General features: G+C 37.3%; 2 protein-coding genes across 2 annotated transcripts in view; one reads left to right on the plus strand and one right to left on the minus strand.

The window, feature by feature from the left end:
* dnah8 (dynein axonemal heavy chain 8) overlaps window positions 1-21478 on the minus strand; it is a 171759-nt gene that overhangs the window by 97028 nt on the left and 53253 nt on the right. The window contains exons 29-41 of the mRNA XM_062973653.1: window positions 20787-20849; window positions 19931-20031; window positions 19156-19293; window positions 17653-17893; window positions 15849-16048; window positions 14581-14734; window positions 14297-14460; window positions 12025-12127; window positions 10423-10527; window positions 7697-7858; window positions 6599-6823; window positions 3774-3946; window positions 3345-3523 (exon numbers count right to left, since the gene is read on the minus strand). Of these exons, the coding sequence (XP_062829723.1) occupies window positions 3345-3523; window positions 3774-3946; window positions 6599-6823; window positions 7697-7858; window positions 10423-10527; window positions 12025-12127; window positions 14297-14460; window positions 14581-14734; window positions 15849-16048; window positions 17653-17893; window positions 19156-19293; window positions 19931-20031; window positions 20787-20849 (2008 nt within the window). The remainder of the gene's footprint in view (window positions 1-3344; window positions 3524-3773; window positions 3947-6598; window positions 6824-7696; window positions 7859-10422; window positions 10528-12024; window positions 12128-14296; window positions 14461-14580; window positions 14735-15848; window positions 16049-17652; window positions 17894-19155; window positions 19294-19930; window positions 20032-20786; window positions 20850-21478) is intronic.
* The window catches only part of btbd9 (BTB domain containing 9), a 376867-nt gene that overhangs the window by 57180 nt on the left and 298209 nt on the right, over window positions 1-21478 (plus strand). The window lies entirely within an intron of this gene.

Consider the following 21478-nt stretch of genomic DNA (forward strand, 5'->3'; position numbering starts at 1 on the left):
TTGACCACGGTGGTCCATGCCTTAGTCACCTCTAGGCTGGACTACTGTAATGCGCTCTACGTGGGGCTTCCCTTGAAGACGGCCTGGAAATTACAATTGGTCCAGTGCTCGGCTGCCAGATTAATAACGGGAGAGAGTTACAGAGAGAGATCTACTCCCCTGTTTAAGGAGCTCCACTGGCTGCCGTTCACCTTCTGGTCCCAATTCAAGGTGCAGACCATCATTTATAAAGCCCTAAACGGTTTGGGACCCACCTACCTTCGTGACCGTATCTCCTACCATAAACCTGCCCGATCCCTCCGTTCATCAGGGGAGGCTCTCCTGTCACCGCTGCCTATATCTCAGGCCCGCCTTGTGGGAACAAGGGAGAGGGCCTTTGCTGCTGTGGCCCCCCGTTTGTGGAATTCACTGCCCAGTGAAATTAGGCAAGCCCCCACTCTTTTAGCCTTTAGGAAAGATTTAAAAACATGGCTATTCCGATGTGCCTTCGGAGAGTAACTGTTCTTTTGTTACTCCCCTCAACATTTATCCTCTAGACTGTTTCATTATCTGATGTCCCTGTCCCCCGAGGTTTTTATTTTGATCCCTTTCTCACCCCAAGTTTTTAACTTAGTGTTCATGCGGCTCGCCCCTGTTAGATTGCTTTCTTGATTCTGTGTTGTACTGTATATTTTATCAATTGTATTGGTTAATTGTATTATATGTTGTTTTTATGTTGTGTTATATTGTATTGCCCTGGGCAGGGCCCCATGTAAGCCGCCCCAAGTCCCTTTGGGGAGATGGTGGCGGGGTATAAATAAAGTTTTATTATTATTATTATTATTTATTTATTTATTTAGTGGGCTGCCTCAACATGTAGAAATTTCTCTTTTATCCACGATGAGATAAATATTTGTTATATTCCTCCTGTAGAGATGGAAAGGTGATGCACATAAAGAAAATAAATATACATTTTATTTACATGCAAAAAACAATTTTACAAGGTCCATAGGAATGTGTACCATTCATATGAAAGCCTCTGAAAATAAATTAGGTCTCAAGCAGAGCTTTTCCAAACTGTGTGTTAGATGCAGTGTGCAGGTGTGTCAGGTGAACGTAATGAGAAATCTGAGTCTCTATATATATATAGGCTGTGCAATCAATACAAAATATTTCAAAAGTCATTAGGAGGTACTGGTGTTTTGTTTCTATAGTTTTTCTAAAGTGTTTCTAAAGTATTGTTAGTACAAATTTTATTACTATTATGATAGTAATGAAATTTCGTTACTATTTTGTTAAAGTAATTGTGTGCATGAGAGGACTTCCAGGGATCCTTTATCCCTCATTTTTAGAGCTATTGGGGTGAAATTTGCGTTGTAAGTATGAATCTAATGAATTTGTTCTGGCTTATGACAAGTTACAAAATTTTTGCACAGTCCATATATATATATACAGTAGAGTCTCAATTATCCAACATAAACGGGCCAGCAGAACGTTAGATAAGCAAATATGTTGGATAATAAGGAGGGATTAAGGAAAAGCCTATTAAACATCACATTAGGTAATGATTTTACAAATTAAGCCCCAAAACATCATGTTATACAACAAATTTGACAGAAAAAGTAGTTCAATACGCAGTAATGCTATGTAGTAATTGCCGTATTTATGAATTTAGCACCAAAATATCACAATGTATTGAAAACATTGACTACAAAAATGTGTTGGATAATCCAGAACGTTGGATAAGTGAGTGTTGGATAAGTGAGACTCTACTATATATATATATATATATATATATATATATATATATATATGACAATATATATGATATGTTGTGTCCAACCGTCCATATACATTTTGCTATTGCCATTAATATCTCTTATAAGGGATTGGTTATAAGCTCCGATTTGCTAGTAAAATGATGCATGGCTAAAACGTGTGCCACCAACATGAAATGTTTGGAAAACTATGGTCTAGATGGCCACCCCAGTGATCTCCATATATAGGGGAATATAAGAATAATTGTTAGGCAAAAACATTACATTTCCATCTCATATTTCAAGTGTCTGTTTTATATGCACACTCATTTCAAATGTTTCAGCCTTCATGTGGAGCCCTGACTTCCTAAGAATTACTAGACACCTCTCTGTGGGCATCATATATCTCAGAGAAGCAAAAGGTATAGCATGAACAGTAGAGTCATTACATACAATTCTATTTTGTTTGCAGTAAAGCTAATATCATGCATGAACTTTGGATATTTAATAGTACAATCCACTGCATGTCTAGTTAGATAGTTAATGGAGTTCAATAGGACTAGGATCCAGCTAGGTTTTACAAAAAAGCAGTCTAAGACCCAAAGCCATGGCAGTAGGTTCTTTAATTAGTAAGCTTTCACTGTTAATTAAGTGTACAGTGCTGTGCTCTCCTTTTTTTCAGCTACAGCTTTCTTTTTGTTTTTCCCCCATGGCACTGTAATATTCTCTTTCTTATCTATTAAGCACAAACACAAAGGATATGGCCATTTCAAAATGAACTTTCCCTTAGTCATGATGCGATACTACATTTCCAATTATGAGAAAAGCTCACTTCATATAAGCATTTGGTGAAGCATAGCATCATATACTTCAAATACAATCTCATTTGGCATTTGGCGGTTTCTTATATAATGTTATAAACTATAATTACAGTTCTCATCTTAGTCTTCCATAAAAAGTATTATTTTAGTTCTGTTTTCTTCCTTAACATTGGGAATCTAATCCAATATGCATATTTACTCAAAAGCAAATTCCTTTGTGTACAACTGGTTATGTTCACACATGTATAAAACACTGCTTCTTTATAGCCCTTTAAATAGCCCCTTCACGTTTTTCAAAAGGTTGCAGACCCTTGCTTAATATTGTAACCTCATGGTTGGACTTCTGCAATGTGGTTTACATTGGGTTACATCTGGGCTAAGTTTGGAAACTCCAATTATTTCAAAACACAGCAGCCAGACTAGGTACAGGAACATCTGGAAATAATATGGTTTGGATCCATGTTATCTACAAGCTCACCTTCTGCCATACAATCCACTCCAAACACTGGTAGGTCTGCCCAGACAATTTTAACTATGAATTTTAATATCACAGTCTATGTTTATTGTCTTTCAACTTTTGTTCTACCTATTTTAATATGTGTATGTTTTGATAAGATGCTTTTATGGTTGTATTCTATGTTTTAATATGTGCTTTTATAGATGTATCTAATGTTGTCCCTCATCTTGAGCTGAAAGGGGAGTCAGGTAACAAATTATGGTTATGATAATGATTATTATATTGAGTGCTGTTCATGTAGTTATCCATTTTCACTATGTCAAATCTTACCTTTAAAAATTCGGCCTAATCCTCTGAAATCCATTTGATCTGAGCAGTTAAATACTACTACATATTTTCCCAATGCTTTCCCCATGTCTTTTGTGGTTTCTGTTTTACCAGTGCCAGCAGGTCCCGCTGGAGCTCCTCCCATGTTCATTCCCAAAGCTTGTGCTAAAGTAATATAACACCTGTAAATGCAAATTAAAATAGTTTCAATATAAAATATATACACATTTTGGAGACTATAAATGCAATATAGTTTTGCGTAATTTTTTAATTTTTAATTTTTATCTTACACAAGTTTCTCATCAAACTTAGCAAGCAATGCAGAACGTCAATGCATTCAGAAGAAGGGTTAAGCGCAGAGCTAGCCCACAAGTTCAGAGTACTACAATTCTTGAAGGCAGGTATATTATTTAATAAATCCACTCTTCTCACCTGTCAGTCAAAGGTGTAATGACCAGACGATCTGTGCATCCCAGAAATTCATTTTGATAAACAAAATCAACATCAGTAATAGATACCAGTGTCTGATCAGTATCTTCCTTAAAATAAAATCTGCTCTGCTTTAACCACTCAAAATCAGTGACTGATTTGATATGCATTTTAACCTTAAAAAAGAAAGACACATGTATATTATCAAAACTTTACAGAACTATCATTCATGATGTGATTAATGTAAAGCTTTGCTCCATATATTACAACATTTCATCCCATCTGTTTAGTCCTACTAACAGCAAGCATTGCAGACTTTCCTAATCTGTATCAATTAATATTGTTTCTTAGATTACTGGGGTAATATTTGATACATATAATTTACTATTAATATCTTAATCCATTTTATTTTTATTTAGTTAATCAATGAGCTAAAGTTTGCTGCTTTTGACTTTGTTTTCCTATATACACCCTTTCAGCACTTCATGGATGAAAACAAAAAGCATGGCTGAGCAATATCAAAATGTGGTCAAGATGTAAAAAGTTATTAATGAGGGAGAAGAAATAAACTAGGAGAGACTGAAGCTGTTTGCTTTTGGATGAGGCTAGTTTGGGAAGAACAAAATTCTCTCCACTTCCTTTCCTCTTCCTGCGCTGCTGAGTTATCTGAGTGAATACTGCTTTTCTGTTTTGAACTCAGTTTGCAGTAAATCAAATCAGCTGAGGACAAAGGTGGGACCTGGGAGGAGAGAAGTAAAACTGGGGCATTTTGAAAACAATTGGAAAAAAGTGGAACAACAAAGGATTAATTGGGGACTGTCCGTGTCAAATCAGGACTTCTTAAGGTTGTGCAACACATGACCTTTAAGTATAGTTAGGACGATACAATCATATTGATTTTGTTGAAACCCTTAGTCAGTGGTTTTCAGCCTGTGGATCCCCAGATACTTTGGCCTTCAGCTCCCAGAAATATTAACAGCTGGTAAACTGGCTGAGATTTCTGGGAGTTGTAGGCCAAAACACCTGGAGACCAACAGATTGAGAACCATTGCCCTAAGTGAAAGTTTCCATTCTATTTGTGGGTTGTTCATGTAATGCTCAGTCTCAGGGCCGGCCGGACATATTTTTTTATATAAAGCGGGGAGGGGAAATTGCGCCCCCCGCCTCCTGCGCCCTGCCGGCGGGCCCCGCCTCCCGTGCCCTGGCCCCGCCTCTCACACAGCTCAGCTTGCCAGTCTGGCCTTTTCCAGGGGGCCAGACTGCAGCAAAGGTCCTTGCAGGCCACGATTGCGGCCTGCAAGGGCCTTTGCTGCAGTCTGGCCCCCTGGAAAAGGCCAGGCCGGCGAGGCTGAGCTGCGAGGAAGGCGGGGCCAACCCTGGCCGTGCCTCCCTCGCAGCTCATCCTGGCCCCGCCTCTCACGCAACGTGAGAGGCGGGGCCAGGGCGCTCAGGCCGGGAGGCGAGGCTCCGCCCAGACGGGGCCTTGCCTCCCTTCCAGCGCGCTCTGGCCTTTTCCAGGGGGCCAGACTGCAGCAAAGGTCCTTGCAGGCCGCGATTGCGGCCTGCAAGGGCCTTTGCTGCAGTCTGGCCCCCTGGAAAAGGCCAGGCCGGCGAGGCTGAGCTGCGAGGAAGGCGGGGCCAACCCTGGCCGCGCCTCCCTCGCAGCTCATCCTGGCCCCGCCTCTCACGCAACGTGAGAGGCGGGGCCAGGGTGCGCAGGCGGGGAGGCGAGGCTCCGCCCAGACGGGGCCTTGCCTCCCTTCCAGCGCGCTCTGGCCTTTTCCAGGGGGCCAGACTGCAGCAAAGGTCCTTGCAGGCCGTGATTGCGGCCTGCAAGGACCTTTGCTGCAGTCTGGCCCCCTGGAAAAGGCCAGGCCGGCGAGGCTGAGCTGCGCGGGAGCCTCCCGTGCAGCTCCCCCTGACCCCGCCTCTCACGCAGCGTGGGAGGCGGGGCCAGGGCGCCTGACGGCGCCCCCCCGGGCCTGCGCCCGAGGCGGCAGCCTCACGTGGCCTCCGTGTTGGGCCGGCCCTGCTCAGTCTACACTGTGACTGTCTATCTGTTTTGCCTTCTGTCATTAGGGATGGCCTGAAGATCTACCAACTACGAGTCACCAACACTCATTACCTTTCAGTCCACATATAAGAGCTACTGACATCCTTGTAATCACTTAATAATCAGAGTGCTAATAAGCCTTCCCCCTTCTTGTGTGGCACAGTAGTGATACTTCTTGACTACCTTAATAGATTTAAAAACCTTCATGTTATTCACTAATGAGCGATTACACATCCTATCTAGTTTAACCCTGATTATTGGTCAGAAACACTTATCTTCCTGGTTACTAAGAAATACAAAATGAAAATATTGTTAAAATAGTGTGGTTCTTTCTGTTTTGTTTTGGCTTTATTCAAGAGTAAGTCCTTCTATATATTCTCACACTCATATTATTTTTTTTAGATTGTCCTAAAATGTTACAGCACCAGCCCTTGAACATATTGTACCATTGAAACCTGAAATGAGATTATGAAATGCGATTACAATAATTGTGAAAAGGACTCTCTACCAGTATTTACTGGTGAGGGTTTATCTAAAGATGCTTATGAGGATAGCAAAATAAAGAATGTGCCCCTGATTTAAAAGTAGTTTTGGACTCCATAAAGAGAAACACTACAATATCTAAGCTTTCAGGTAATCAACCAAGAAAGGTGTATTTCATCGCCCCGCAGTCAATGTTTGAAAGTCTGATCAAGTCTGATCAAATAAAATGGCAGTACTAACATTTGGATATGAATTACAATGAAAATTTCAGAAATGTAAGTTTATGCTTTACCAAGTCATCAAAGATATCCCGCTGATGCACATGAATGGTAATGAGAGTTTCAAACTTTACTCTATCAAACTTGGAAAGATCATGAGTTGTTTGGCCAATAAGGGTATTTAGAATATCCAGAAATTTCTGATTGGTTATTGACATTATTTTCCTATCATCTTTTGCATTCGTTAATGCTTCTTCTGAATCATGTGTCCACAGCATTTGAATTCCCAGCAGACCAACCTATAAATTTAACACATAATAAATGCATATGAACATTTATAGTGCATTTCAATTAATAACCAATAGCCCTAGAACCCATAATTTAAAACCATAATTTAGAATGATTAACTGAAGTGATTAGCAAAGGAGCTTTTGCCATGGATTTTTCTTTGTATGCAGTGAGTAAATCATGGGATTTTAAGGACACACTTTTTAAAAGTGTCCTTAAAATAATCATATTCAAATATATTCAAGGAAGATCATTAGCAAACGTATTTTTTACTATGTTGTAAAAGTACAGCAATATTTTATAATATTTCCTCACTTCAGTGGAAAGCATTCAGGGCTGCTGCTCACTATATCTCAGTATGACATAAAGAAGTAAAAGAAAAATACAAAGAGCAATTCTTGAAAGTATTTCAAAAAGCATGGCTAAGGAAACTGCAGGTTTCACAGCACCAGTCTTCCTAATAACTCCCCTGTTTGCTAGAAGATAATGATGTAGGGCAGAAGTTAGCAGTTTGAATCGAACTGATGCGACACAGGTTCAATTCCCCAGTTAGCCATTAAAGTTACAGCTTGACCATGGCCAATCACTAAAATGGAAAAGGAAAACATGTAATGATTCTGAGTGCCTGGGAAAGTGAAAATGGAATAGATAATAAACTACATGTAAAGCAATATCATCATGTGCCTGAAAAAAGTGCTACTGATTTCAAAGAGCTCACACCACATATAGTTGCCAAGTACCTAATTTCTTGTTCTTCCTAAATGGGGAAGTTGCCACTGATGAGCACTAATGGGAACTGGAGAAGTCACAAATTCTCCATTCCTGCACTAAGGAAGCCTCTCAGCTTCACATTCTAATATATATTTCAATGGCTGACTTCTCACCTGTGCTGGGAAATGATAGAGGAAATTCAGTAGCTGGTACCCTGGGTCACTAATCTGATAAAATGCTGCTTGAATTACACGGTGTAACGATGACTGTTGCATTTTCAATAGATCCATCAGCCAGAGCTCTACAGGTCCTTTTGCATTCACTGGCGTGTCCAACTGAAAAAAAGGAATTATATTCAAGTAGAATTTTTTAAAGCCAGTCACGTTTACCCATGAATTGAGAAAACCTTACTAGTTATTTTTTTTACATCGGTTGCATCTTTGTCCAGGTAAGAAGGCAAGCAAACTAAACTGGAAGTCTGAGGTTTCCCCTGTAGCAAGTATGTAAGAAACCAAAAGCAATAACTCTCTAGTAGCCAACCTAAGTGGTCTAGCCCAAAGCTTCTTAAACTGGAGGTCACTCCCCCAAATGTGATTCCATTAGCTCAATATGCTGGGATCATGAAATATTTGGCAATAGTAAATGATTTCTGAATGCCACCTAACAGCTCTTTTAGATATTTACATGAACCTTTCAGCAACAACATGCAGAAAATGCTGATTTTTGTGATAGTTTTTTTAGTTTCAAAAATATTTCCCTTCGAATTTTGATTATTAAAAACTAAGTTGTGTTCATAAACCATACTCAATTGAAATTGTAAAAAAAAAAAAATCAGTCATCTTCCATTAAAAGTTCAAGTAGAATCTGCCTGCAACTTCTGCAGGAAGAGAAGGGTTAATACAACTTATTGGGGTGTTTTTTTGGGGGGGGAGGATATGGATAATGTGCACAGAGGGGAGTGATAGTCATTATTAAGTATTTGAAAGGATGTCACATTGAAAATAGAACTGAATTGTTCTGTGCTACTCTAGAGAATAGGACATGGAGTAATGGATTGAAACTGCAGGAAAAGAGATTCCACCTCAACATTAGGAAGCATTTCCTGACAGCAAGAGCTGTTTGACAGTGCTTCCTTAGAGTCTGGTAAAGTCTTCTTATCTGGAAAGTTTTAAGCATAGACTGGAATGCCATGTGTTGAAAATGTTTCAACTGGGTGTTCCTGCATAGAATGGGGGTTGGTTTGAATGGTCATTGTGGTCTATTTCAACTCTGTGATTCTAAGGCCCCTTTTTCACTGGCATATCAAATCCAGATTATCTGCTTTGAACTGGATTATATGGCAGTGTAAAGCAGTTTATGTGGATTATCTGCTTTGATAATCTGGTTTATATGGCAGTGTAGAAGGGGCCTAATATTATATGAGTCTTTGAAACTGTGATGGGAAGAAGAGGGAGGTGGGTGTGGGTCCATTTCAGGCACATGGCCCACTCTGCATCCTGGGACCCACAAAACCCTCCATTGTCATTCTGCCACTTGAGACTGAAAACCAAGCATGCCAGTATGGCATGAAAAATGAATAAGATGCTGTACATCATGCAGTATAAAATATTCAGTCAAAATTTAAGTAATTATTGAGTCAAACAACTACACCCATCTCATTAGTATGCAAATTGATTTTCATCTTTAACAAATGGAAAATTTTTATGTATACCAAAGAATTGTTTCAAAATCAATTTCTTTATGGTTTATTATCAGTAAATATTTGACGTCTATACCTATTTTGTATACTATATACCTGGGGTCCTACAAATTTTCTCAAGCAGAAAAAGTTTAAGAAGCCCTGCTCTAGCCTATAATTGACACTCAAGAAATCTGGTGGAATGAGAAAAGTGAACTGAGATTGCACCTTTTACTAAGATCATATTTTCTGCATATCCTGTTTATGGCTATAGTATCATCTTAGTTATTGAGTTCCATATCTTCCACTGTGATAAACTCTTCTGCATTGTCTAAATGATTCTCAGAAAGGTGGGTGGAATATGAGAGACATATTAGCTTGTTCCAGTAAAGGCTGTTTACAACAGTCATCATGAATGGACTAGGCTGGCCTATACTTGGAAACTGTTTTTTTTTTCTAATCAGCATAGATGAAAGGCTTGGGGAAATGGTGATTCCTTTGGCAGGGGCTACAACATATTTTTGAGCTCTCTATTGTATTCACATGAGTAATTAATTGTTTGCTTCTTGACCTTTCAGATCACCCAGTGAATATTCAGCAAGACCAAGCTCAGAACAAAGGAAAAAATGAGATGAAAAATAAAGATACACAATACAGGAGCATGGCACTTCACCACCATGCGATAAGGCACTTGAAAAAACAAAGGGAACAACAAGATAGCCAAATAACTAAATTTTTTGAAAAGACGAGCATATGAATTGTTAAAATGCAATAAAGGAAATAAAAGACAGGCAATTATTTCCAAAATCCAGGAAAAGATTCGGGATCATATGAGGTCTGCTTTATCCTGGGAGTTGAAGAACATATTTAATCTTGGAGGCTTCCTTCCCAGCAGCCTAGACACCTAAGATACATTCCATTTCCAATCCATATTCTCTCAGCTACAATAATTAAAAAGAAAGTATCACCCACAATCTTATCCACCGTTTTGATAAAATGATCAGAACTATTACTGGCAAGTTTAGGTAAGACAGGCTTTGTCAACTTTGGGGCGTAGACTGAAAATATACTGTAATTAAAGAATATTCCTTTTACATCCTGAGAATTTTGCCGCAAAGGAAAAAACAAAACAAAAAATCTTTTTAATGTATCCAAATTTCTACAGACTGATTTGAACATCCATTATTTAACTATATTAGATTTTAGAATTTTCGCTATTACAGGAATCTTTTCTCCTTCTCTGGATATAACTGCCATTATTCGATCATAGTCCTTTGGATGAAATTCTACTTCATTTATGTTGTCTGATAAACCAGGCAAATGTGGCTGAAAAAGAAATAAAGGCAAAACATATAATTATCATTGTCCTCAGACTATTTTTACAATATAGTTGATATTTTTAAAAAGAGCGCTATCCCTACTAATGAGAATTGTCAATCTGAAAAATTATTTGTGTATATGCAAATGCCATTTGAATTTTCTATCTTAGGGAAATTAATAGGTAGAACTTATAGTGCAACCATACTATTCAGTATTCAATGTGCAAACTTTCCTGGAAACCCTTCTCCTTGGACCTATTTCCCAAGACCTGCTTTAACGCTTTTAATTAGTTCAAATCGGTAGATGAATCCAAAGCATGTTAACTCTGATATGAAATGTTGCTCATTTGCGGGTGAATACAGGAATCTAAATAATTCTGATGGCATTTAAGAGAGCAATTCTAAGTGTGTCTGAGGTAAAGGGTTCTACTAGCTCTACTAGCTCTACATAGGTTCTACTAGCTCTGCAAGCCTTCTTATTTTGAATTCCCACATACACAACCTCCACATTGGGATAGAAGAGTGTCCTGATCCTAAGACCTTACAAGAGAACAGAGGGAGTTTGATACTTAGATACAAAGTTCTTTCTGCTTTGTCTTTAGAATAACCAACTTAAGAGACTACCACTCACTAGAAAAAAATTAAAATAATTAAAATGTGATTATTTTAAAATACTTTGAAAAGGAACCCAATGCATTATCACAGTGGTTCTCAACCTGTGGGTCCCCAGGTGTTTTGGCCTACAACCCCCAGAAATCCCAGCCAGTTTGGCAGCTGTTAGGATTTTTGGGAGTTCAAGGCCAGAACATCTGGGGATCCACAGGCTGAGAACTACTGCATTGTCAGCTTTTTTTTTTTAAGTGATGGCATTGATTTAGGATTGCTAACAAAATGACACAAAATATGAAAAATTCTGTCAACAAGCTTTGAATAAACCATTTTAAAGTATTGTTGAAGGCTTTCATGGCCTGAATCACTGGGTTGCTGTGAGTTTTTCTGTCTGTATGGTCACGTTCCAGCATTTAAAAGTATATTTAAAATAACTGTGAAATACTACTCATTGCAAGTAACTATGCTATTCATAACTTGTTCCTTCCAAACTATGGCAAGCCCATAAAGTCCAGCATTAAATCCCAGTGATTCCAATGAGATGTGCATGGGACTACAGGTTACATATAAAAAATTCTCTCAGATTTTGCTCTCAGAGTTCATTCCCATTCTAAATACAGAAAAATATCTTGAAAAACTGAATACATTGCAAAACAATTCACAATTTGAAAAAAAATAATTTTAGTGTCTTTAGCAGAGGAATAATCTGTTCTGATATATAAATTAGTTTGCAGAACCATTCAGAAGTGCAACAAAATTTGGGAAAGTGAAAGACAAAATTCTAAATATCTACAAAAACTGTTATATGGTTTTTTATTTTTGCTGATTTAAAATTTATTTTTAACTTAGTAGAAACTGTTTTTCTAATTGTGTAAAGGAGTCATTTGGAAAATACCTGAATAGTATGTGAATCACTTGCTTGTCCAAGTATTTCCAGAAGAGCAGGGTCAGAAATGAAAAAGAATCTAGGAAACAGCAATCTTTTCTTTTCCAAATAGCTGGGTGAGTTTTAAGGAAAATATTACTTTAAATATACATAAACATGAATTTTGTCAATTTTATTTATTTATTTATTTATTTATTTCAAAAGCATTGCATAAATAGATAAGTTTAAAACAGATAAAATAAAGGGATCACAAACTGCTAAATAGTTTAAAACTAAAAACGAGCAACAGCAACTGCAGTTCTTCCTCTGTGCATGAGGCAGGGCATTACGGGAAAGCATACAGATGTTGATATGTTTGTTCTGCTCCACAGTCACACAAGATGGAGAATTACTCTTAGTAGTGCCATTTTGTCAGGTTGCCTTTTGATTTTCCAACTCCGCCTCTGAGTCTGTTCAGGAACTTTGAAGTTGCCCATTCTTGGTTTGCCACAGCTTCCATTTGTCAAATGGAAGCTGGAGGCCTGTGTGTACTTACATGGGAGTTTTAGTTATAGATACAAAGCAGCCTTGTACAATTAATAACACATAGCAAGACAATAGCACATGGCTATTCTGGACTTATGATGTAAACAGAAATGGGAATATCAGCCTACAGAAGCTTACAGTGTGTTATGCTATAAAATCTTGCTATGGTACAATTGTATGCACGGAATTTCAAACAGGTGGGTACTGGATTGCAATGTTAGCCTTTTAAACACTACAAAGTTTAAATGCGGACCATAATTATCATCCCATTATAAACCCTGGCCAGATTCTTGTCTATACCTGTTCTCTCCAGAAACCCTCTCTACAGATAACTTGGGATATTAACACACATTAATGTAAAAATGGGTCTAGCATTGCAAATATGTTTCAGGTTTCTGTTGGAGCAAGCCAGGATAGCCACTCTGCTTATCATACCAATCATATGATAATCATAGAATCATAGAATAATAAAGTTTGAAGAGACCACATGGGTCATCTAGTGCAACCCCCTGACATGCAGGAAAAGCACAATCAAAGATAATGTTCTTGGTCTCACTAGGACCACTGCAAGACATGTGTAACCATCACCCAACTAGTTGGCTTTTCCTAGTTTATGGGTTTGGCCTATCCCTCATATACATAATGAGAAATTGTATTTACCATGAAGCTTCGTTCTGGGATAACAGGAGCAATCCACTAAAATTGGGTTATACCCCCCCCCCTTCACGATCCAACCAGAATGGCAATGGTAAAACCCAATTGTAGTGGATTGCTCTTCCTGGCCACCCTAAGAATCCATATTTCCTCTGCATTGATCCCCACAAGCCTCCATTTACCATAGGCTCTCACCCTGTAAGCAGTCCTAGGACTAGGTGCTGCTCTAGCTCTTAATGAATCACCATTTGGAAAAGTCTGACACAAAATATGTCTAGTTGTAGAAAAGAATTAAAGGGAATAGGAAGACTTCCCACTCTGCTTATGCAACTTCCATAAGTAGTAATGGATAAGTGAGACTGAGCTACTGTGTCCCACTTGCTTCACCCAAGTGGTAACAAAAGCATGTAGGTAGCAATTCACTGTTAAGTAACCTTGCATCTCGGCCTGTATTATATTGGATTTCATTTGTAACGTAATATAGGATTTCGTCTATCCTTTTACCCTCCCCCCTCTCGTATACATACATATAATACATCTCTCAGCTAGAATCTCAGCTCCTATGTGATTTAGGGTTAGGGTGTAGGAACCCTAAACTTTTAAATCCAATAAGCTTGTTCTAATGTCTATGTATATTTATTATGACTAAATAATCAAATGTGGGGAAAATGCAGACCACAACTGTATAAAATATGGATGTCTAGATTTATGGGAAAGATCTATAACTATTGGACATATATCTTTTCTTTTTTCCTCCTCTTCAAATATCATCTATACTTTAAGCAGTAACTTAGCCTTGGCAGTTGACTGTTTGAAGAGAATTAATTATAAAAAATATGCAAGATTGTTCTTTATAAAGTCTAATATAGTAATATTTCCTTCCCTGAAATGAATTTTATTGATATTCTGAATATTTTAAACCATTTAAAGAAAAAGGCATTCTTAAAAAGCAAAACCAAGCTTATATAAGTAGACCTGAATCCCCAAATAGTTACTCCTAAAACCTCAACACTACCACAATTCAAGCAGTTACTTTTAAAAAATAAAATATTGCTTCAGTCTCATGAAAATGCATTTAAGAAAAAGTCTGTAAATTTCATACCCTGTAAGAGACTTCTGGCACACTTCCAACTGCTCATGTAAATGAGGTAACAGTTGCCCCATGGTCTCATCTCCAACACAGCAGTTAACCACATTAGGATTCTCATGAGCTCGCTGCATTATTTTTATCCAGGACTTGTCAATGTTTTGAAAACGTTTTGCTTCCTAAATAGAATAATTATAAAGGGCACATGAATGTGGATTGTAAACCATTTTTAAAGCCAAACTGCTGGTTTGTTTGATTGTAAGATTCATATTTACAAAACTGTACAATTATATAATTACCTGAGGTAATTGCTTGGCAATATCCCCACCGACAAAAACAGCTTCAAGGTAAACCCATAGATTTTGCACAATCAACCATTCTTCAATTATGTCACTGGAAGTACTGAGTTTAAATACCCAGTTCTGAATTTCTTTCTTAAATGGTGCATTGTATCTTTGAAAATAAGGATGCAACAAATAAAATGGTTAAATTCATGGGTTACATTTTTCACATTACTTGCCAAAATATTTATCTCTACTCTTCGAATAAAAGCTGCTTTGAATACATTTAATATATATTCCATATGAGGAATAGATTATGGAGCCGAGTATATTTAGCCTGGAGTAGAGGTGACATGGTAGCCACCATATTTAAATAATTGAAAATAAATCATTTTGAAGATGAAGCAAACTTGTTTTCTGCTACTCCAGAGATTAAGATTAAGATGGATTCAATGGATTCAAAGCACAGGAAAAGAGATTACACCTGAACATTAGTAAAACCTTACTGACACTAAGAACAACACACTAAGAACTGTTTGTCAGTCGGGTTTGCTACCTTGTAAAGTAGTACAGTTTCCTCTTCTTTGATAATAGTTTGTCAGGAGTGCTTTGATTGTGTATTCATGTATGGCAGGGGATTAGATTTTATGACCCTTGGGATCTCTTCCAACTCTATGATTCTATGGTTGATATCTAATATATATCTAATAAAATAACTTGTTTAGTGCTAACATTCCTGTCAATGTAACACTAACCATAGGTTTAGGAGGGAATAAAAATAAAAAGAGGGACTGGAGAATTCCTGCACGGAGAGGAAAAGAGAAAGATCTATACATTCTCCCAATTCTCTCATCATCTAACCTTGATGAGTTAACAGAAAACAATTACATTTGCATCATCAGGATTGGTGAGTGTGGAGTAGACACAATGGATTAGGATAATACCGTGTGTCTTTCCAGAGCACACTTCCAGTCCTACAGCTGAAATCAGTCAGGTTCAAATAACTTCCCATGTCCTGCAGATGTTATGGTCTGGAGTTGAAGCTTATCGTAACTGGTTACTGTGACTCTTGTGTGTTCTTTGTAATAGCTTAATTAGGGTTGAAAAACCTTAAAAATACTTCTTCCAAGTTTCTTGTATTCACAATATCTGTTCTCCTTGTTGCTTTTATGAGTGAATGATATGGGCAATATGTTCTTGTGAGAATAGTGATATGGGCAATATGAAAGTATGATTCTCAATAAAAAATTATTAATAAAGTCATTAAACTATGTTAAAAGGTTTACCTGTTGCTTAGTAAAGAACCCAGGACCATTAAGCTGTCCTCCATCAGTGTTATAATTTCAGCAGATTCAGTCCCCTTGAGGAGTAGCTCTCCTCTTCCCTTGAATGCTGAAAAACTCAAGACCTGATTTGCCCAGCTCTCAACTACTTGAGCCAGTTTAGCTTCAATGTCCTTCTCTTTAATAGCAGAAATACAGATATCCTACAAAGAAAAACATAGCCTTAAAATGTTAAAAACATTAAACTGATTGTTTTAAAATTTGCTTCTTTGATGAGGATGTATTCCCATATCCTACACCAGTGGTTCTCAACCTGTGGGTTCCCAAATGTTTTGGCCTTCAACTCTCAGAAGTCCTAACAGCTGGTAAGTGGCTGGGATTTCTGGGAGTTGTAGGCCAAAACACCTGGGGACCCACAGGTTGAGAAACACTGTCTTATACAGATGCACATTAAAGTAGAGGGAAGTGAATGAGATATTGATCTCTATTATAAATTCTAGAATGGCTGATGGAGCAATCTGCAACTAGTAGGTCATTCTCTCAGGCCAGGCGATGAAGGCAGACATTCCAGGTTTTAAAGTCATGTCTTCCATGTATTTCTCTTTCTTACTCAATATGAGAGCTAGAAGAATATTTTTCGCAATAGCTTGTATGTGTAAACACCTGTAGAATTTTTTTCTTTCAATATCCCTCTAAAACAACTGGCATTCATTTAACACCATTTATATTCTCTCCCATCAGAGACAGCTAATAATAGTACAATCCACAATTAAGACAGAAAAACTAATAACACAGAACTAGATAAAAATCAGGAAATACTATAAAACATATTTTTAAAATCACCAGTGAAACCACCATGAACATTAAACACAGGCTGAAGCTCTGAGAAAAAGAGAACTCAAATCAGCTCTATAGGTAAAAGTTTTGCTTAAATAAAATATGACTTGCATGCCTGTAGAAGTCAATCAAGGCAAGAGAAGTCTCCCTCTATAGATGCTGGGATCTGGACAAGAAAGTAATACAGTAGAGTCTCACTTATCCAACATAAACGGGCCGGCAGAACGTTGGATAAGCGAATATGTTGGATAATAAGGAGAGATTAAGGAGAAAACTATTAAACATCAAATTAGGTTATGATTTTACAAATTAAGCACCAAAACATCATGTTATACAACAAATTTGACAGCAAAAGTAGTTCAATATGCTGTAATGCTACGTAGTAATTACTGTATTTACAAATTTAGCACCAAAATATCATGATGTATTGAAAATATTGACTACAGAAATGCGTTGGATAATCCAGAATGTTGGATAAGCGAATGTTGGATAAGTGAGACTCTACTGTATCTACAATCTGTACCAAATAAACAACAACTGTTGGCAGGACATTAAGATCTCTCCAGAAGATTTCAGTACCTAATAAGATTTATAGGGAGGAAGGTGGTATTTCAAATAACCTAGTGCTAAATAATATACCGGTACATATAAGTTAATTAATTTATTTGAAATTAGTCAAAGAAAAGATATATAACAACAAAGAAGAGCAACTGTACTGGATATTATACAGTTTTTGACATAGGAAACAGGATTTTTTTTTTGGAGCAAAAATGCAAAGAACTGTTTTGCAAATTACCCAATAATACTTAATGGATTTGTCCCAGAATGTCCAAAATGTATGAACGCAATCAAAGATATCTTACTTGCAAGTGTTTTTAGGTATGTTTCTTTCAACTGTTGATATTGCTGAGCAAATCAAATGCAACATATCCTGAAATTCTTTTTACATATGAAATACAACAAATGCTACCTCAATATCATCCTTGTGTTTGAGAAGTGGTGCTTCCATGATGTTTCGAAGGCAAAAGGAATCAGATTCCACATCAAAAGGATGTGAAGTAGTTTCAGAAATGCGATTCCAGTGTCTTAGTTTCATTGCTTTATTGGTCATCATTTCTAATAACGGACAAGACTCACTGAAATCATCTATTCTTTTTTTAAGATCTAGATATGCTTGCCAGTCTTTAAGACCTTTAGGTAGTTTGCGGCACCTTTCATTGTGAAAAAAGAAAGGAAGAAAGAAAGAAAGATGGTTACTATTTCAACTCTCCCTACTGCCAAATATAATACAAAGGACTCCACAAAGAGAAAAATATAATCTCTATGAAAAGTTCCCTAAAATCTTCTTAAAAACAAAAGCTCCACTTATTGCAGCCTAAAGTATTGCAAATTTGGTATCAGACAGATTTAAACAGCAAATGTAGAAGATTCTGCTAAGTCTGCCTCCTGAAGTTGCCTCTCAAATATTCTCTTCTGTTGATCTTATGCAATTCTTTCCAAAGTATCCTTGCAGTGCATCTGTAATATACTGTGATAAAAAGCATACACTGTATTTCCCCAAAAATAAGACATACCCATAAAATAAGCTGCAGCAGGATTTCTAAGCATTTGCGCAATATAAGCCATACCCTGAAAATAAGACATAGTGATAGGCGTGGCTATGCAGTGTTCCGCTGCTAGAGGGAAACATGGAAAGTGAAATGCAAAGACTTTCTGCAGTGGCAGAGGTGAATCCAGGCCTCTCTCCCTCTCATTTCCTGTCTCATCCTCCTTCTCCTTCTCCTTTTCCTCCTACTTTTTCTCCTTCTCCTTCTGTTCTTTCTTCACTTCGGGACAGGTCAGGAAAGGAAAGGCTTCCTCCCCAAGTCAGTGAGAAAGAAATAGGGAGTGAGTCACTGGCAAGTATTGTGTGTCCTGAGGGGGAAGAAGTAAAGTTGTGGCTGCCATTTTACGCAGCACTATATTTGAATAAATACATATTGTTGTACCATACTTAATAAATATAAGACATCCCCTAAAAGTAAGCCATAGTGTGTCTTCTTGAGGAAAAATAAATATAAGATAGTGTCTTATTTTTGGGGAAACATGGTAGTATGACCATATATCTGAACCTTCTGTGGAAACAGAAAAAAGTGGATGAAATGAAACTATTGAAATGAATGACTTCCACAGGATAGCATTGCATTGGAGGTCCTACAAAATTTCCTAGAAAGGGATTCTCTCTAGAAATTTGCTAGGTCCTTCAGTGCAACAATATGGTAATTTCCAGTGATAGGAAATGATATAATTACCTGGAGGATCTAAGAAATTTCTAGAGAGAACATATTTTGTCAAGTGTGGGTTGGCGAAAACACAGGTACTGTCCTTTGGACATGGAGGCCAGACTGTTGAGCATGAGTGATGTGTAATGCTAGGTGCTCATGGGCTAAAGATATAGATTATAAGTTACTATTCAAAAAGAAAGCCAGCTCACCTGTTTTGAAATTCCAAAAGTTCAGCGTTTATTTTTTCAATATCTACATCTCCCCAGAGAATTTCATAATACCCACTGATGTTGTTCATCACAGTGTCATACAATCCATATAGTTTTTGAAGCAAACTTAGCTCCTTCCTGTAAGAAAATGTGGAATTTTTAAATTATTGGCTTTACTTCTGGGTTTGTTTGTTGTTGTATGCCTGCAACTCATTTGTGATCTATGGTGACTTTAAGGTAAACATATCACAAGTTTGTCTGCAGCTGAAAGTATGTGACTTGCACACGGTTAGACAGTGGGTTTTCATGGCCAAGTGAGGAACTGAACCCTGTTGAATGATCAATGCATACGAAACATTCAATTGGCTCTAGCTGGGACCAAAACCAGAATGCAGGCCATGGTATGTCACTGAAATGCCAGTAGAGCAAAGTAATTTTTAACTTTGCAACTTTGTAAACTTTTATTACGGCCAATGACTAGCTCATATAATTTTTAACTTTACATCTCTTCTTTCTCATCACAAATGTCTAAAACCATGTCCTTCAGACTCTACATAATTTCACATATCACACGTCACTCACCACAGACTTTTTAATCTCCTGTGTGATTCTCATTTTATCAGGTTTTTTAAGGAACTTAGTTCTGAAAAGTATATAATATCCCCAGTGTACAGTTTTGCATAAATGTCTTCTCCTTCCTAGTTTTCTCAATCATTACAGACATGTCTACAATGATTAGCATATTCTGGCAGGTATAACAATGTTATACTGTTACCTGATTTTATGCAAAACTTCATAGTCTGTGACAGGTAATCCAAACAGCTGCTCACCGGATGAATAAGTAACAAATTTCCTCCAGAGCTCATCAAAATTGGTCTAATAAAAAGAAGTGCAGAAATTAACAAAGAGTTTAGATCACAGATAGGGAACATTTAAAACATAAGAGCCACCACTGTCCAATTCCAATCAAGAGGAATGGTAAAGTGAATGAGAGCAGAGTCACCATTCACACTTCATACCTATATACATTGTATCAATTCATCTAAAGTTATACATATATTCTCACAGTCATTCAACCAACATACCAATTTATTCAAATGCACAGAATATTCTATCCCAACCTTCCCTTCTTATGCTTTTCTTAAGACTAAACTACCAGGTTCTAGGAAGCTATCCTTGTTGACACTTCTGTATATGGAGAGAGGCAAACTCTCTTGCCCTTTTGAAGAGAGTTTGGAAGAAAGATGATAGGGTATTTCAGTGGCATCACTAAGGATGGAGTCAACCAGTGCAGTAACTCATAATGTCACCCGCATGGATCTCCCCTCATACCAGACCATACCCATTTCGTAGTAATGATTTGGATTAATGTGACATAAATTGTATTTCCTGTATATCACTGAGTGTAATGACAATTGGAGTGTCATAAACAACAAGCAAAAAAAATGACACTTTCAAATTACAGTATCGTACCCACATGAGTGCAAAATATTCTAGTGTGGTGTTCTGTATTAAACAACCAACTAACTGTTATGTCAGAAGTCATATTCTGAAGAGTTAAAAAGTGAAATTCTGAATCTTTCATTAAGACTTAGCCAGGTGTCATGTCATTCATGGTCAAAAATTCTTACCTGAAAAATTTGCAACCTATTGCTGGCTTCCTGTGGTGGTGTATTTGGAACCATAGGTCCTTCCTGAAATAGGCAAAGTATGGCTAATAAATAAATAAATAGCAGTTCTTCAAGGTTATGCTCCTTTCTTACATTCCTTTAATCCAGTGGTGTTATTAGAGTTGGTATCACCTAGCGCAGTAATTCATATTGTCACCCCCACGGATCAACTCCTCTACTATATCACAATATTGTAGCTGAAATGCCAGAAAATTTTCCAAAACCAGCAACTATTTTTAAAAAGCAGCTAGGACCATTAGAAGGTTCAAGAACGAAAAGAGAATAGAATTTTAACCTTATATAGTAATGTAAACTGGACTAACAAAAATGTTTTTCTTGTTATATGACAAGGGTTTTTCTAAAAAAATAAAATAAAACTAGTATCTGTTGAAACATTACAAAACATTTTGGTATCGTACTCTCTGATGGTATCATCCAGTATAGTTTGTAGTTCCAACTTCCTTCTAATGATACCACATTTTAATGCACAGACTGCACAACTGCTATGAAAGAGAAATGTGATATCATAGCCCTATGTGAGTTTGGTTCTAATTTTCCTTTATGTTGTTTCCTCTATCTTTATGGGAAAGCAGTACAATGACTTTAGACAGAGTTGTTTGCTCTTAAACTCATAAATTATTGCAATTTAACAT

This window comes from Anolis carolinensis, chromosome 1 (assembly GCF_035594765.1).
Source record: "Anolis carolinensis isolate JA03-04 chromosome 1, rAnoCar3.1.pri, whole genome shotgun sequence".
In the NCBI taxonomy this organism is placed as follows: Eukaryota; Metazoa; Chordata; class Lepidosauria; order Squamata; family Dactyloidae; genus Anolis; species Anolis carolinensis.